Here is a 16941-nt window from a genome sequence, read left to right as displayed (position 1 = left end):
TTACGGAGGTTTAATTGCATGCTAACTTTTTTGCTCCACAGGACTTTTTGTTTCATGTAGTGCACAAATTGTGCAAAGTATAAAGCAGAGGGTTATTGGAAGAAAAAGAGGCTGCTGCCTTTAAGACACGAATTGGCACAAAAAACGAGCTCAGTTTTTTGGCATACAGCTTTCATTTACTTTAAGCAGTAATTCACCTAGAGATTTCTGCCTAAATGTAAAATCTTCAAATGTTAAAGAATAAGAAAGAAAATAAAGGAATGGAAAGGAAAAATTCATTCACTGTCCTGGTACATGGGTTTAATTTTCAATATTGAAACAAAGTAATGCTAAAAATGAGCAGATATTTGGAAAAGCTGCCTATGATAAGCCTTTACAAATCCTTTTTAATGTAATATGTAGTAATGTGCACAGATGTCTTTTTGTTTTTCTAGATTAATTCCAGAAAGTCCTGTGAAAGATTCATAAAAACCTCAGAAGTGATATTCTAAAATGCCTGGGCTGCTGTGATATTTTGTCTTAATAGTGGAAGTATATTAAAATAAGCATGTTAGTTATTACATTAAGACCAAATGATAAGCTCTGAATAATTTAGCATTTCAAATATGTTGCAAACTCCAGCACACGCAGCCTTGCTGAGAACTGTAGAACAAATTTGGTCACTGTGGGGTTTTTTATGTAGTTTTTTGTCTGGCCTGCGCTTTACTTTGATTTTGGTTAAAAGTAGCAATGGGTGCAACTTGTACAAAGCCATTCTTTTCTAATGTATCTCTGCTGAGCTCTTTTACTTGAATGAAGGAGCAATACAGAATAATTGCTTCCTATAGCAGTTATTAAAGCAGATTGTAAATGGTAAGCATGCGACACAACAGGCTTTATAAAGAGAAACTTGAATTTGCCTTCCTAAGGCGAATGCAGATTTATGGCCCTGTTTTAGGACATTATCTGAACATGGGTAACGTTCTGTTCATGAGTTGTCCAGTTTGACTTAGTAGGATTTCTTGCAGACTTAATTAACATTGGCTCGTGTACCTTGTGTGAAGTGAGACCTACATTGCATATCATATCCATATAAAATGTGCATATGGAAACAAAAGGCAGAGGTATCAGCTTTCATTTGTTCAACGCAAAAATGGCAAAATGTCATTTGTAAATGTGTAATAGGAGGAAGCAGTTACATGGGAATTATTTTTCAAGCAGTTAAATACTTTGTATAGAAACCTGTCAAAACCTTTCTTAAAAGGTGTGGGGGGGGGGCTTCCCACAAGAAAAAAGTTGGTCAGGTTTTATTGGGCTTTTCCTCCCTGCTTTTCAGAGAGTAGCGTAGGTCCCCTTGCAGTGATTCATGCTTTTGGAGATCTAAAAATCACTGTATGGTATGAACCACAGTTTGCTCTCCATTTTACCTTTCTCTTCACAACCAAATAAATCGGCAATCCTCTCTATACCCCGTGTTACATCTTTCTTCATTATTTTGCTAGTTTGAGCTATAAATGTTTGTTGGGTGTTGCATGTTGCCTCGAAGACGTGCAAATTTTATAGGATTTGCATACTTACAGGAATTGTCAAAATAAACTTCAGTGTAGCTTGAAAATCTCAGCCACTGGGTGGTGGTTCCCAGTACTGTAAGTTTATGCAGTTCCCTGATGCAGTACAGCAGATGCCCTGTTCAGAGAAGGGCCAGGTATGAGAATGCTTTCAGCATCGTTGAGTGAAATCTTAGAAGTCCGAAGCACTGTTTGACCGTCTGTCTCACGAGCTCAGATTATACTGTCATTTTTTGTATCTAAAGAAGGGAGGGAAAGGTTCAGCAGAGATAGCAGTAGTTGGGGTTGAATTCTGGATCATGCAGCCTCTGTAATAAATCAGAACTAGGCTGCACCATTAGTGACTTCTGTCTTTCTGGTATGAACCTGCCTCAGCTGTTCTATATTGTAGTGGCCAAAACTGAGGAAAAAATGGTGCTAAAAGGTGAATAATATGAATTATATATTAGATTAATATTTACAAAGTGCTTTATTGTTGTTTTTCTGTATTGGAACCAAGGCACACTGAAAACAAATAGTAATCAAAATAATACTTCCAAGTCTGTCGTGCAGAAAAACCTTACTATGAACTGATCTTGTATCAAAGTAGGATGCCCTCTCCCATACAAGTGCCAGGCTTTCTTTGGTGAAATCCTCAAACCTGCAGTTAATAACTGTGGTGCTGTATTTTTTGGCCAACACTGCAACCTATCAGTCACCAGCTGAATCACAGCATTTCAGTGGGGTCTGGGACTGGTTCCCAGCTCCTTGACCCAGGTGTGCAGGCTGGGACGCGCTGCAGAAGCACACCTCTCTCCCTGGACCTTTGCCCTGGGCTCCCTGCCCTTGGAAGGAGCCCTGGCCGTGCCCCAGGGTGTTCAGCAGCAACCCGGGCTGCTCCGGGATGGAGCTGGTGCTCGTGAGATTCCTGTAGCAATGCGGAGTTCAGCGTGACTGCAGAAAATTCAGATGTCTGCTCTGTTTTGGATGGCTGCCTGTTCTTATTTTTAAAAGCTAGTCTGATTCTTTGGGTAATTGTTGAAGGTTACTACCGTCCCTGTATTTTAAGGGGTTTGTCCCAAAAGTCATGGGAAAGCTGAATCAATCAAATGTTTGTGTAGAGCAATACTGAGCAATGCTTGACTTAACCATTTGTCTCGGTTTCTTTTTTTTTTTTTAAAAAAAAAAAAGGATAAAACTGTGCAGTATTTCAAGAAAAAAACCCACAAAGCTGAAACAAGTACAAACAAAATACTCTCTTCATACTGTCCAAAGCAGCACTACATTTCGCACCTGAAATAAAAATAATGGCTGCAGCTCCATGTCCGAGGTGTAACTGGTTTTTGTCTTGGACTTCTGTTTCTGTCTTTACAACAAAGAGAAGCTAATGTTATGCAAAGGGGAATACATGTGTCCAGATTTGGACAACTGATACGTCTTATTGCTTGGCCCTTGTGTAAGGTTTGACATGTCAGAGCGAATCAGTGGGTAGGACCTGAGTCCTTCTCAGTGAAGGATTTTTCCAGAGTTTTCCAGAAATCCTCCCCTCTACTCCATGAGTAGAAGGCCCGTAGCTTGGGAAAAGCTTTCCTATACTGTGTTTCTTGGTGTCTTCTGAACTGCTGCCATAATTGTAGGAGGACTTCAGAACTGGGTGAACAGGAAAGAGAAATGTCTTCTGACTTTCGAGCGAGGATTCCGTAAAGGCTCCTGGGAGGAAACTTGAAGAATAGATCATCACACAAAAGCTGGAGTAGATACATAATCGGTGATGCTACGACTGCTTATGAGCTGAAGGAAGTTGGGCAAAATGAGATGACAATGACTGAGAGAAAAATGTTGAACGCTGTCTCTCCCAGAGGTCTGAGTGGCTGCATCTGAGCTGTTTTTCCCTATTGCTTTTTAGTTTCCCGGACTACCTAGTTGAGATAAATTCCCACGTACTAGGTCTCAAATAGCAGAGGTTCGTGTTTATACAGAAGCTTTAACGCCAAAGATTCTAAATTTCTTCACAGGCTTTGTAGAATAATGATTTAAGCTGTCACTGAAATGCAGAAACGTAGACTTTAGGTGTTTTTCCATAATCATTCTGGTCAACCTTAAGTATCCTCAGTCTTTTGGCATCAAAAATTGACTTAATTCCACAGGTGTGCCGTGAATTAAATTCTGCCCCGTGAGGCTGAGTATCTGGGTTTGTTGGCCCAGCGTAGAGGGAATTCGAAGTGCGTTGTTAGATGATGATACAAGGTTAAGAACCCATTTACATATAATTCAGTTGGGATATGTGCGCAAATGCATCACGGCTGTGCTGGTTGCCGGTATGGTAATGTTCCATCAGCAAGTAAAATGCACTCATTGAGGAAAAAAAGGCCATTTGCTTTCCAAAATAAGTAAGGAAACGATTTTGCCTGGATACGTAAAGATAACAGTAACTGTCATGAGGTCTACTGTCAGTTGCTCTTGGTATCCTTTCAGCTCTGAAGAAAAGCGTACAAATGGAACAGATCGTAAAGTTATTCTGGCATAGCATCTAAGAATAAAACTTGAAATATTTTCATGCTGAACTTGCAAAGAAATGTGGAAATAATAAGGCAGCTGTTGTAGAGGCTGCGGAAGTATCCTGTGGTACTATGTGAGACAATCATGCAGTTCTCTTGATTATGACAAGGAATTAAAATAGATTTGTTTTCCAGGATTCACCCAGGGTAGCATAACCGCTGTGACGGAACGACGCCTTTATATGTTGTCATCAATGAGAAAATGAAGAAATATTTAATTGTATTGGGCTATTTTTGGGGTATCCTTGGCTTGAGTTCATCAGTGGAAAAGACTTCTGATAGCAGTTAATTTCTATACATTTGAAAAGGAAATTATCTACCTTTGTGCCCTCTTTCCTCACTGCTGTTTGATTTCAGGATTTATGCAGGAATTTTCCATTGTTTTTCCATATGTGCCAGAAGAGTCTCAACAATCCGAGGAGATATTTTGCTTGTCTATTCATAAAATGTGGTGGTTGTGTCCCCAGGAGACTGTCATCTCTTTACTGCTAAGTTCAAAGCTTTTCAGTTTTTTCAGCTGTTGTGAGTTACTTTTGGTATGTTAGGTGAGATTTGGCTAGCTGCTTTGTTGGTGATGGGGAGATGTTTTACAGATTGAGTGTTAGTTATACCCAAGATTTCTATGATGCTGTTTTTACGTTAGAACAAAATGATATTGTATTGCTGAACTTCGTGAGTTTGCTTATTTATTGAAGGATAGGTTACAACAAAGACTTGATGTTAGATTCTTTTGGAGAGTAAGGTAAATATTATCTAAAGAACACATTAAAATGAAACAGGAAAAAATGAAACGGATTTTTCAATAATAACCATTTGTATTGTATGAGTAATAGTCATATCTAACTACATTTTCACTTCAGCAAACAAAATTATTTGAACGGAGTCAGCTGTTTTTTTTCCCTTAAAAAAACAAAAAAACCACCGACATCTCAGAAATGGTAGAGCGTTATTGAGAGGCTGAAATTTGACAAAAGGTTGTTTGTATGAATAAAGTATACTGCAAGATTCAGTCAAATGTTATTGTGCAGGCTTGAGGAGTCAGGTTATAAATAGCTTTATGCTCTATTATCAAACCTAAGTTTTTTTTGTTTTTTTTTTTTTTTTTTTTTTTTTTTTAAGCCTTAGGATGTATGTTTTAATTCATACCCCATTTCAGCAATGGAGAGACCATTTTCTTCTGTATAGAAGACTTGGACAAATTGCAGAAACTTTTCCCTAATAAGGTTTGTTCAAGTTTATAAACAATTGTCATATTTTAAATCAGTGAAAATGTAAGCTCAGGAAGAAGATATGCTAATGGAAATGCTGCTTATGCAAAATATTCCGTGAAATGTTAACAATTTATTGCTGAGGTGGTCTAAAATGATAAAACACAAGGATATAGTGCCTTTCCCTAAAGTCTGTTCTTGATGATAATGTCATCCCTTAATGTTCATGTGATGGCTCAGTATTTTCATTCCAGAAGGTTATTGGTGCAGTTTTTCTGCAAAATTTGGCATTTCCACTTGAACTGAATTGGAACTCTCTGTTCACTCTCACTAGCAGTGAGATTTACATACTATTTTCAGTTCAGCCTCCAGAAAATGAGAGTTTCACGAACTGATGCATATTTCTGTTGGTCCAATTTCATTTTGGATGTGTTTGCCTACATCAAATTCCTCTAGTAATTCCAGTTCCTTGTGGGTATGGGGGCTTTGTATAATGACCCAGCTGAGCGAGAGAGACTTGAAGGATCTGAGTTCTCTCCTTTCACGTCCCAGAGCTTTTCTGTGTTATTTCCATAGATATGTTCTTGGAAAAAAAGAGGTGAGGAGGAAGATGAATAGAAATCCTTGGAACAGCTAATGACTTTAAAGAAGTATACTTGTAATGTATAATATTAAACATCTGTTAGGTGAGATCTATGAAACTGTCTCGTATTTCATTCTCATGAACATTCTTGGCAGTTAGTTGCTTCAGAAGAAAGTCAGATAAGCTCTGTGGAAGCTTCCTGCGGTCTACTTGTTCTGATGGGGTGACGTGACTGCTTCGTATTTCTTTTCTCATTTTACGTAGGATATTATGCTTTCTTGATTGTACAATAAGATTTGAAAAGCAGATAAAATATTCCTAACCAAATACTGTCTATTCTGCAGATTTCCATTGGATCTCAGGTCTTAATAGTGCCTTTGGCAAGGCTGAGTGTACAGCATTTCACAAAATGACCTGATGAATATGTGCATTTCCATATCCAGATGCTGAGAAACTGATTACCTATAAAGAATATGAAGCAGTTCAGTGAAAAAGTAGCATAATACTTTTAAAAATACTATATTGAGAGTTAGTATCCGTATGAAGATTTCTTAAATTCAGAGTAAACTGTTTTCAGCCTTTATTTTTGTGTTCCCAGTCTAATAAGGTTAGTTAAAATTTCACTTATGATCCTATGTAAATTTATTTGTGCAAGCTGTATTTATTAACCTGGATAGATTTATAGGAATCTGATATGAGCCTAAGACAGCTTGAATAATTTCAGATGGATGAACGCTTTTTGTTTTGAACACCTTTTCTGTAGGCATTGCTATTGTGAAAATAATTTTGTCTGCTTGGGTTGTAGACTTTCAGATATTTCTCAGGAATGGTGATTCCTAAACCTCCCAGTAAGAATGACATTAGATGAGTGTCTGCTTTTTCAACATCACGTACAGATAAAGGAAGAAGAGATTCATTAGTATTTGTGTGTTAAAAACAAAAGGCTAAGCATAAGAAGCTGGATTTCTTTTATGTACAGCTCATCACTTTTAAGTATTAGGAGGTATCCTAATAAAGGCAAGCAGCCTTTATTTACTGACAGAGTCTTTCTGGCCAACTCTCCTAATGTTTGAGATCTTTTGTTTAACAGTACTGAATTGTGTGTTGTGGTAGCTACATAATTCAGATAAATATTTTTTTTTGTAACTTACAGTATGCTGGCATTGCCTGTTTTCCTCTTTAAAGTATTGCATGTTCGTGTACTCTAGTTTCTCTAGGCATCTGCTGCTGGCTACTATAAGAATTAATGAAGCATAAATTCTGTCCCTGTGTCACCTAGGCAAAGGAATCTTTTCTGACTGAAAACATTTTTTTTTCCTTCTGCTCAGGAATTGACTTTTCTAGCATATAAAAATATTTTTGTTGTTATGCTAAAATGTGAGAATTATTTGAAAGTGTTTTTAGTATTTGTTTCCTGTAACTCTGTCCATGGTTGCACGTGCACAAACGGGGGCTGAATCACAGAGTCTGTAGTTCTCGGTGTTGGCGCACACTGTTCTGCTTGGATGGGAAGCGTTTCACCGGTTCCCAAAGTGAAGCGCCTTCCCTCTAGAAGTGCAGAGTAAAATGGTATGTGTAGCACCTGTGCAGGCAGACGTAGATGACTCTGGGTCATGCCAGGAAGAGGTATTACGGAAAAATTCTGGAGTTCCTTTCAGCAGATTTTGGATAATAGATGTGGTTGTTTTCCTCTTCTTTTAGCACCGAGTTAGCTGGAGCTGTTAAATATTAGTTATTTGTCAGCAGCTTGCCTTACAGCTTATATTGCTCTTTAGTGTAAAGCTATGATCGTGCAAAGCTTACTCAGAGAGAACATTTTGTACTTAGGCCTTTAAAAATGTACTATATACATGTTATCTTGCATCCCATCAAGTAAGCCATTTTCAACTTCTATTGAAAATTCTTTTGCTTTAGGTGTTGGAGTCCTGTTTGCTCAGAATAGCTGGATTTTAGTAAGTACACTAGGTTATGTTTAAAAAAAAGTCTAAAACAGACAAAGCATCTGTTTTTAGAAGGCAAGATGACAGAGTGAAATATGTAGTTCCTGAAATACCACTGAGACAAAGGAGCAAAACTGACAAACTAATCCATAACCGAGCGTCTTCCCCTGTGCAGTTTGATACCTAACGGCTCCAAGTATGTTCGTGCGCCTTCCCTCCTTGGCAGTGAAGTATCCTTCTGGATCCAGGATATGATGTTTCTTACTTTGCTTTAAATGATGAAGAGCGATGTAGTCCCAGGCTCCAGGTACTGTTGCAGATATTTGAACAATGATCCCTTCAGAAAGAAATATCATGTTTAAGGATGCAGCAGAGTGTGTCTATAACAAGCAGATCGAAGAACCTGTAAACACGAATTAAAATAAAAAAGCAACGTGGGTCAGATGTGTGGTACAGTTTTGAGATAAGCTGTTAATAAGCCTCCTCTGCAAATACTTGTCTTTGAGACAGTTGTTAGGATGGCTGATTTAGAAGGGAGTCTAGACAGGCTGCTCGACAGTTCGATTCTGAGGTGTGTTGTCACCACTGTTCTTCCATCAGAGGGCATTTCTTGAGGTGTATTTAGCATTATTGTAGGCATTCTGGGCAGATTTTATGTTCCATAAAATGCAGATAAATTGGAAAATCTTTTTGCCTAGTTTTATTTCGAGTAAGGACAAGTACTAAAAATTGTCCTTTCAAAGGTGGGCTGAGATGAAAGATGCAGCTGGAAGATATCCTTTGACCTACGAGCCAGTGTTTTCCACCTGCTTCAGTTTTCAGAACGACTTGAATATGCATTCAGCTTATATGTGTTCCTAGCAGTGTCTCAAGTGCTCACAAAGGTTTGAGCTCCTTTGGGCTGGGTTTACGTACAGATGACAGGCAGCAATAATCTTCGTGGCAGCTAGTGACAAATGGGCAGAACAGACAAAAGCTGTATGCCAAGTGCATGCAGAGGATAACATAGCAGAGTTAATGACGGAGCGGAAAAAAAGCAAAAATCCCAGCTGTACTTTTGCCTTGCAGGTGAAAACTTTTCTCTTAAAACTGGAGGATGGTCATCTCTGACCTGTCCGTCCACTCTAAGACTATTGAATAGTTGTTTCTGATTTCCCCCATTTCTGTGCTTAGAGAAAACAACCTTCAGCTCTAGGCTTACATTCAAATTCTGAAGTTTAGCTCTCGCAATCTAAATTAGACCTGCCCAGGGTGTTTGAGAGGTCAGTGCGTTTGGAGGCTGCTGTGGAAAGTTTTTGGAGAGAGTAGGGGAGAGCTGGAACAATGTCAGATTGTGCTGGGAAAAGCTGCTCCACGTGAGATGTCTTCAAGGAGCAATTAAGAAAATAACACTTGCTGTCAGCCGATAGAGCAGAGCAGTGAGTGGATAATAAATACAAAAATCTACTTTTTGTTCCAGCATCTCAGATGTAAAGCTTTTGTATTGGTACTTTGCATGGAGAACAGTAATTTAAAACAGCCATTCTTCCAAACAGCTCAGAGGCCCTGGTGATACCATAGCTACAATTTAAATTTTAATGTTGATAAGTCAGAGGTCTCTTAAAAGAAAAAAAGTTGTTATGTATTTTTACAAGCATAGAAAAACAACTGGCCCATCAGAAGGGTGTGCACACATGGAGATCTTTCTCACCATCTTTCATGGCTGCATAATAGGAAAGGTGGTGTGATTCTTGTACAGAACATATGTTTTAAGGGTATCTATTGAAATTCCAGTGAATTTGAAGGCATTGTTCCAGGACTGATTTAGAACTAGCAAGAGACGAGACATTATAGCTTTCCATACTTCTCTGAGAAATGTTGTTTTTGCATGTTGCTTGAAATGACCTTTTCTCTCTTAACTGTCAGATGACCTGTGAGTCTATTCCAGATTAGCTGTTACACCTTGCAGAGATTTAAACTCAGTTTTAGTCTTTTCAGCATCATATTCTTGTCTCACAAACCGTCAAATAGGTCTCTCTGACTGATGTTTAGAATCCTGAGGCCAGATTTGGCAAGCAAAAGCAGTAACCTGCTACCATGAAAAATTATTCCCAACATATTCTTCATTAAACTTTCGTTCCATATTCAGCTATTGCTGAAGGGTTATGGTGAAGAATTTAAAATAATTTTACAATGAAAATTGGTTGTCAATAGCTCTGTCTTAAAACCCCTTGTAGTATCAAGATGTGCAATTTGTTTTGGTTTACATGCTTACCTGTTTAGCAGTGCATGAATAGAAAATACCAGCTCTTTCCTTGCTAGCTTGCTGAAAATTATTATAACCTAAACTGACAACAAGAAAGGATAGAAAGATTTTATTTTTAAACCTCAGTTGAATGAAAGCAGAGCTGATGTTTCCCCTGTCTTTCAGGGGATATTTTCATATACCTTGGTTCCAAAATGCTCTCCGTTTTATTAGCTAGTCTGTCCAGTTTCAGCTTGAAAAATACCGTGTTGCATTCATTTACAATGCTTTTAATTCAGATGGATCTTAAAGACTCTTAATAGTATATTGCACAAACTGCTTTCACTTCAGCAATGCGTATCACTAAATGTTACCAGCCCATCAAGAGCAGGCCCTTACATGCTCTTGCCCTGCAAAGGGTAAAGCCAGCAAATAAAAAAATACAGTATTCAATTTAAGCTACTATAGAAATTTAAGCAGGCAGCATGTTCTGAGGAATTAATTTTGAATAAAGGCTAATCTGCCACCTACCTCTCTCACTGGAGAGAGAGATTTCCACAGCTGGCAGCTCTAAGCAGGGCCCTGATTTAGACAGTAAGAATTGCTCTCTGGGAGGGAACTTGAGTACCTCGCCTTTAATTATACTGCGAACTCAGTAAGAATAAATGCTTGTGCCCACACTTAATCTGTGCGGATACCTTCAATTAATTGTGTAATAAATTTGGCTACTTTATCAGCTTGCATCTGTTGCTCTAGGCCATTAGCAAGAAGTCAGGATTTTATTTGTTCAGTTTTTAATTCCAAAAACAACTTAGAGGAGATTGTGTCTAAAAATATTTTCCTGTTGTTACTACCAAAGAGCAAAATTGCAAAAATTTTCTGAATGATGATTTGTAAGGATGCTTGAGAAACAGCACATTATTTTAGTCTGCTTTATTTTGATATTAAATTTTGATGTTTTGATATTAAACACCTATGTTACTGTGCTCAGCTTGCCCCGATATGAGTGGCATTCAGTGGCCTTAGTATTTCAAAGTATAGAAAATACTTTTCAAAAGGTAATAATTTGATAGCAGAAGAAAAGATCATAGCATTACAATGCCCTGTGTTAGTCCCAGTTACTCCATGTTCTCCTCTTTCTAGCAGCTGGTGAGAGAAGGCACAGCTTGTGCTAACACCATTGTTTTATGCCCACAAGCACAGGATAGCAGGGCAGGAAAGAAATCCCAGAGGAGAAAAATCCATCTGAAATGCATCTGGCCAACTGTCCCTGCCCTTCACGGAATCACAGAACTGTTGAGGTTGGAAGGGACCTCTGGAGATCATCTAGTCCAACCTCCCTGCTCAGCAGGGTCACCTAGAGCACGTTAGACAGGATCGCATGCAGGCAGGTTTTGATTATCTTCAGAGAAGGAGATTCCTGTATGAGAGATTCTGCTCATGGTCTTTGCAACACAGCAGCTGTAGTCACCTCTTCCCTGGGAGCCCTTCCCAAGTCACGGGGGACGTGACTACTCCCAGCCTTGTCACGTCGGCCTTGGGGTGCAGGCAGGGTGAGCTGTCGATCCACACGTGTCCTGTGCTTGTGCCGGCTGCCTTGGCGAGGGGCGCAGTCCTGTTATCAGCACTAGCCTTCACTTAGAGGACTGCAATCCTAAATAAGAGCAATTGGGCATTTAGTTTCAGAGTGGTCACGGTCTAGGTGACAGCAGCAAGGTTTGCCTTTGAAAATGATTGTAGCTGTGTGTAAAAAAGAAGAAAACACTGTTCTGGGCAATGGTGCTACTCCATCAGTTGTGCAGTTTGTGCAGACTTGAGCAATCACTGATGGACCACCTTGCCCAGACACAGGGACTGATTTTATCCTTACTTTACTTCTCCCCCATAACAAACTTAGTGCCATGTACCTAGATTGAATTTATGTGACTAATAGGTGTCTCTGCCCTATTAGTATTCAGAGTCTGGGTAAGTTAATCAGCCGCTTTTAGACTAGCGAGACTGAGAACATGCATTAGTGGTGATGCATATATCCAAAAGGCCATGAATAAGAGTAAACCATATCATGTACAAACATATTCTGCGAGAAAATTGTTATCTTGGAGAGTGGGCAGAGGAGGGGTCATTTTGAGTGTTTTGTAAATTAAGCAGCTGAGACACTTTTCTTGCTAGTCGTACTGTAACGAAGTGGGGTGTGCGAATGCGAAAACCTTGCCACAACCACAGTGACTGACTTTACTAGTTTACTGAATCTGTAGATTTTTTTCTTCCCCCTCCTCGCCTAAACTGGAAGCAAAGGAGCGTGCTGCTGCGGCTTTCTGCCCAGCGAGCCGTCTGCGGCTGCGGTTGCTTTGCCCCGGGGCTTGCGTCGGGTCGGGGGGTGCTGGATATTGCGCTTGCAGTTCTGCAGGAAGCCTCAGGCCGGACAGTTCCTGTGCAGCTGCCGCTCCTGGGCTGAGCTAGGACCTCTGTCTCAGCTCCTCCGGTGCCCGGCGTGCCCTAGCGATGGGCCGTGCTGGGTGCTCCTGGCCAGCTGCGCTGGCTGGCGCTGCTGGAGCTGGTTTGCTTGGCGCTGCTGGAGAAGGCAGGGCAAGGCACAGCTGGCAGGACAGGCAGTTGGCGGGGAGAGACCAACAGTGTAAGAGCTGGAGACAGGTGCACCCAAATGAGGAAATTAGGGGTTCGTCTAGAGGCAAGAGGAGGGCAGGGGAAGGGAGCAAATACCTGCTTGGGAGCTCAGGAGCTGATGCACAGCTTCACCCCAAATGATGCCCCCGGACCCGCCGTCTCCCCTAGCGCTGCCCCTGCCTTACGCCGCAGGCAGGCAGTCTGCCGGGCACCGCTCCATCAGCAGAGAGATGCTGCAGCCTTTGGCGTTGAGTCCTGGCTCCGCACCCTGCCAAGAGATCCGAACAGCCCGGTTTAGGATTATCTGCTGGTTTGGTGGGGCTCCATGCTGGGCAGCGTTGCTCCCTGCGGCACTGAGGAGCCCAGGGGGGGGATGAGAAGGGAGAGGGGGGCCTGGTGTCGTGTGTAGGGCCCAGGTCGCCACGCCGTGCTTTGCTGCTTCCCGTGCCCCGCCGTTTGGAGCTGAGTGTAGGTCATCGCTGTCGGAGGCCCGGAGGTTGTCCAAGCGCGAATCCTCTCCATCTGCTGCTCCCTCCTCATGGCTCTCCAGTTTTTAAACACACTTCTGCACTGTCCCTGTTAAGTGTGTGCCAAATGCCCAGGGTTCCCACTGGAAAATAAAAGAAATAGGGCCAGCTACAAAAAGAAAACAAAAAGGAAGATATGTATAAGAAAGGGAATGGCAAATTCCACTGGTTAATTGAAGCTACGGTCTTACCAAGACTCAATCTCCCTTTTCATCAAGCAGTAAAAGAAAAGAAAGCTGCTTGATGCATCCTGTGATCAAGGAATTAGGCTATGCATTTCGGAAACTAGCAGGAAGAGGAGAAAGCCAACACTCATTCAATTGAAGCAGCAGCCATCTCCAGAGAAGAAAACATTCACTTGAAAATTATTTTCTTTGATTGAAATTTGATTGAAATTACCATTCCAAGATGTCCAGTTCTCAGTAATTGTTGCACGTTACATTCTGCCATAGTATATATAAAAACTTACAAAGAATTGGTTATTCATTTGTGCTTTTGGTTTATATGCATCAGATGTGAATGATTTCCTTCATGCTGTTGTAGACTGGGAGCACTGACACCTGTACCACTGGCAGGGGTTTCCAGAGAGTGGAAGTTACCCCTGGAGAAGCCGCACAGCTCTAGTGTTGCACAGCCTGCGCACAGGCTACGAAACCGCAGCGCTTAGGAAGCGTTGCTGATCTGTATGTCTCTTAAAAAAAACAATTTGAAGCTCCCTTCTACATCTGAGGGCAACGTAGTTTCGTTCTAACCTGAAATCGTGACTGGAATTTGTGAGCATCTTGCAGCTCCAGGCATGGGAGAATTAGCATCTGTGTTTCAAACCCGCGGATAGATTTTGTTTATTTAGCTGTTGTTTCTGTATGTGAAACTGGAATGGTTTCCTCCGCAGAGGAGGTGGTTGAGATCCAGTTAAGGAGATATAGCAACAGGATGGGGGAAACTGAACTTCTCTGCTGAGACTGTGTTAATTTTTCACAAGGAGCAGTGTTCTGCTGAAGTAGTGTATTGGGATATTTCTTGTGTTATATTTATATTCTAATTACAGTAATTGAACTATTGCTGCAAGGGCTAGTAGTGATTAAGATTTTCTAGGACTATCACAGCTTCTATGATGGAAGCATTTTGTAGGACTGCATACTTACAATGATATCTTCACCTGCTACTAAAATTCAACCGCTTGTAGTATGAAAACACATAATGTGTTTTAGAATAGCAATGTCACGCGGTAATACTTCTGAAAAGGATAATAAATAACTACTTTTCTCTGCTATACGGGGAATGTGATCGGACAGGAATGTCCTGAATTGAAACAATGACACTTAAAAGAGAAATCCGAATACAGCAAGCCTTTTGCAATTTTAAAGACTTTTTTTTCTTTGCTTGTTTACTTAGTGCTACTTACATTCCCTGTAGGAGTGAAATGCATTTTACCAAAAATATACCTCTTCTCTCTTAGATTACAGAAGTTTGTGGAGCCAAACGTGTGGGTTATTTTGGTCCTGCTCAATTTTACATTGCTTTGAAGTTAATTGCAGCAGCACAGTCAGGGTTTCCAGTACGAATTGAGAGCATTAAGAATGGTAAGTAGCAAATTTTGCTTGCAAACCTGCGCACTTGATTCTTCCTTTCTGTAATGCTTTTAAGTGGTCTGTTGTGATAAACTCTTCTTCTGACTTGTTTATGAAGCAAATCTGTGTTTTGCTCCAGTCTCCAAGTGACTGGCAGAAAATTATAGTGAATTGCCTGTATGACATAGCTGACGTTGTATATTCCACTATAAAAAGCATTACCAAAAAAATAGGGTGAAAGACAGCTGCTCAGTGTTATGGATCCATTTCTTTGTCACCTTCAGCCTCTAATCTTAAAAGCTATCCAGAGCTGGGGCGGATGGCTTCTTCTAGATTGAAGTAATGTTTTGGGGGTCATGGGGAGCTCAGGGGTCTTTCTCTGCCAGGCAGCTTGCAACAGTGACCTGTTTTAACAGATAATCCTACGGAAATAAACAGGCTATGGTGGTAAAATCATAATTTTTTGTATAGATATGTATGAAAACATGTTAAATATGATTTATTTTTTTTCTTCACAAAGAATTGACACTTAATATTAAATATGCCATCCTGATAGAGAAAAATACTTCCTAAAAAAACTTATCAATATCAAGTGAACAGAGGAAGTAGGTCCCCATAGGCTGTGAAGCCTTGGTAGTGAATAAATGGCAGGAGCTAGATATTTTGCCTTGGTGATGCATACTCTGCCTCAGCAGTGCTTGGATTTCACAACAGATGGTTTTCCAGTTGTGATTCAGCCTGAATGCATACGAGTTTGAGCCCTTAGCTCGCAAGTCGCAGGCAAGTACTTGAAGCATCGCATGAGGATGTGTTCTGAGTCACAGTGTTTGCCACCGTCTTGCTGAAGCCAGTAGCGCAAAGGACCATGAGATGATAGAGAAGGTAGGAAAGAGAGGACCTACCCATAGCCTTGAAGCCAGGGCCTTTTTTGGCAGGTCACCCCTAGCAGGGGTATTCATGTATGTTTTAAGGAGCAGGGAGCAAATTCCCAGGTCTGCCCCTTTCCAGCTGAAAGTTGGGCTTGGACACATGCAGACCCGTATTAGTTAAGGTCCCTGTCTAAGCTCCCGCACTTCTAGAGCTCCTTGTGAAGCGGAGGTGATCCGATGCGCATGGTGGTCCCACAGGATGGTGAGTAACCATCGAGAGAGTTTAAACCAAGGGTAAAACAGGCAGCTTGGATTTGACTGTCATAGTTTTCCTTGTAGACAGCTTGTTTTCTGTAGCATTGGTTTTCTTTTTAGGGTTGCCATTGTTAATTTGAGAAGAAACAAGCTACTCTAGAAATCTGAATTAAGTGAGATTTGTTTTGTATGTTTTGTAAGTACAGCACCTGCAAATAATGCATGAATTTGAGTGAACAAGGATAGTGCCAGTTCTTGTATTGATATCCTGCTTACTGATTGTTACTGAAGTGCTTCCAGTGCTAATTACATTTTCTCTTGAAATATATTACTGCTTTTAGAGTGGGATGAGTAACATGCAACAGACTCAAATTGATTTATTTTTCTTTCCATTAGTAGTTGTAGGTGTAGATGATTACGGAGGTGATGTCAGGCTTTGCTTGATTTTGGAGCCTGTGTTTTGTTAATTTTAGTTGTATTGATCTTACAGGGTGACTGTGCACAAAAGTAAAGGTTTCTAATAATATAATATTTTCTCAAAATAATCTTGAATTGTCTTAAAGATACATTTGCTTAGAAAGTGTCATTCTTTTTGCTCTGCAGAGCAGAGGCAAAATGAGTTCTTCTAACACTGTAGACTTATCAGGCCTCAAAGTGATCTCTGAACCCTAGCATTTTTAATTTGTTCCTTTTATGATAGCTCTGTTGAGAATACTGTAATCCTGACTTAAAGAATTCATTAGTCCCACAGCTTCTGTGGGAAACTGTTCTTTTCATTTTAGACAACATTTCCAAGACAGGAAGAACTTTGATACTTGCTTTAATAACGCACACAAGGCTTATTTCTTTCTCTTTGCATTGAGAAAAGATATATAAAGCTAGTGAATGCAGCTTTGCATAGCATTCACATTTTTCACTCAGACATAGAATAATCACAAGAGTTCCACAGTTGCAAATATTACAAAATATAAATACTATTCTTTACTCTTCCATTGGTTTTGCAATACAGTACTGCTTCAAAGACTTTTAATATACCATAGACTCAATTGAATCTT

General features: G+C 40.3%; 1 protein-coding gene across 1 annotated transcript in view; it reads left to right on the top strand.

The window, feature by feature from the left end:
- The window catches only part of REPS2 (RALBP1 associated Eps domain containing 2), a 97516-nt gene that overhangs the window by 18577 nt on the left and 61998 nt on the right, over positions 1-16941 (top strand). The window contains exon 2 of the mRNA XM_062577489.1: positions 14651-14774. Within this exon, the coding sequence (XP_062433473.1) occupies positions 14651-14774 (124 nt within the window). The remainder of the gene's footprint in view (positions 1-14650; positions 14775-16941) is intronic.

This window comes from Rhea pennata, chromosome 1 (genome assembly GCF_028389875.1).
Source record: "Rhea pennata isolate bPtePen1 chromosome 1, bPtePen1.pri, whole genome shotgun sequence".
NCBI lineage: Eukaryota > Metazoa > Chordata > Aves > Rheiformes > Rheidae > Rhea > Rhea pennata.
The sequence above is the reverse complement of the archived record's forward strand: the minus strand, read 5'-3'. Positions and strand labels throughout refer to the sequence as shown.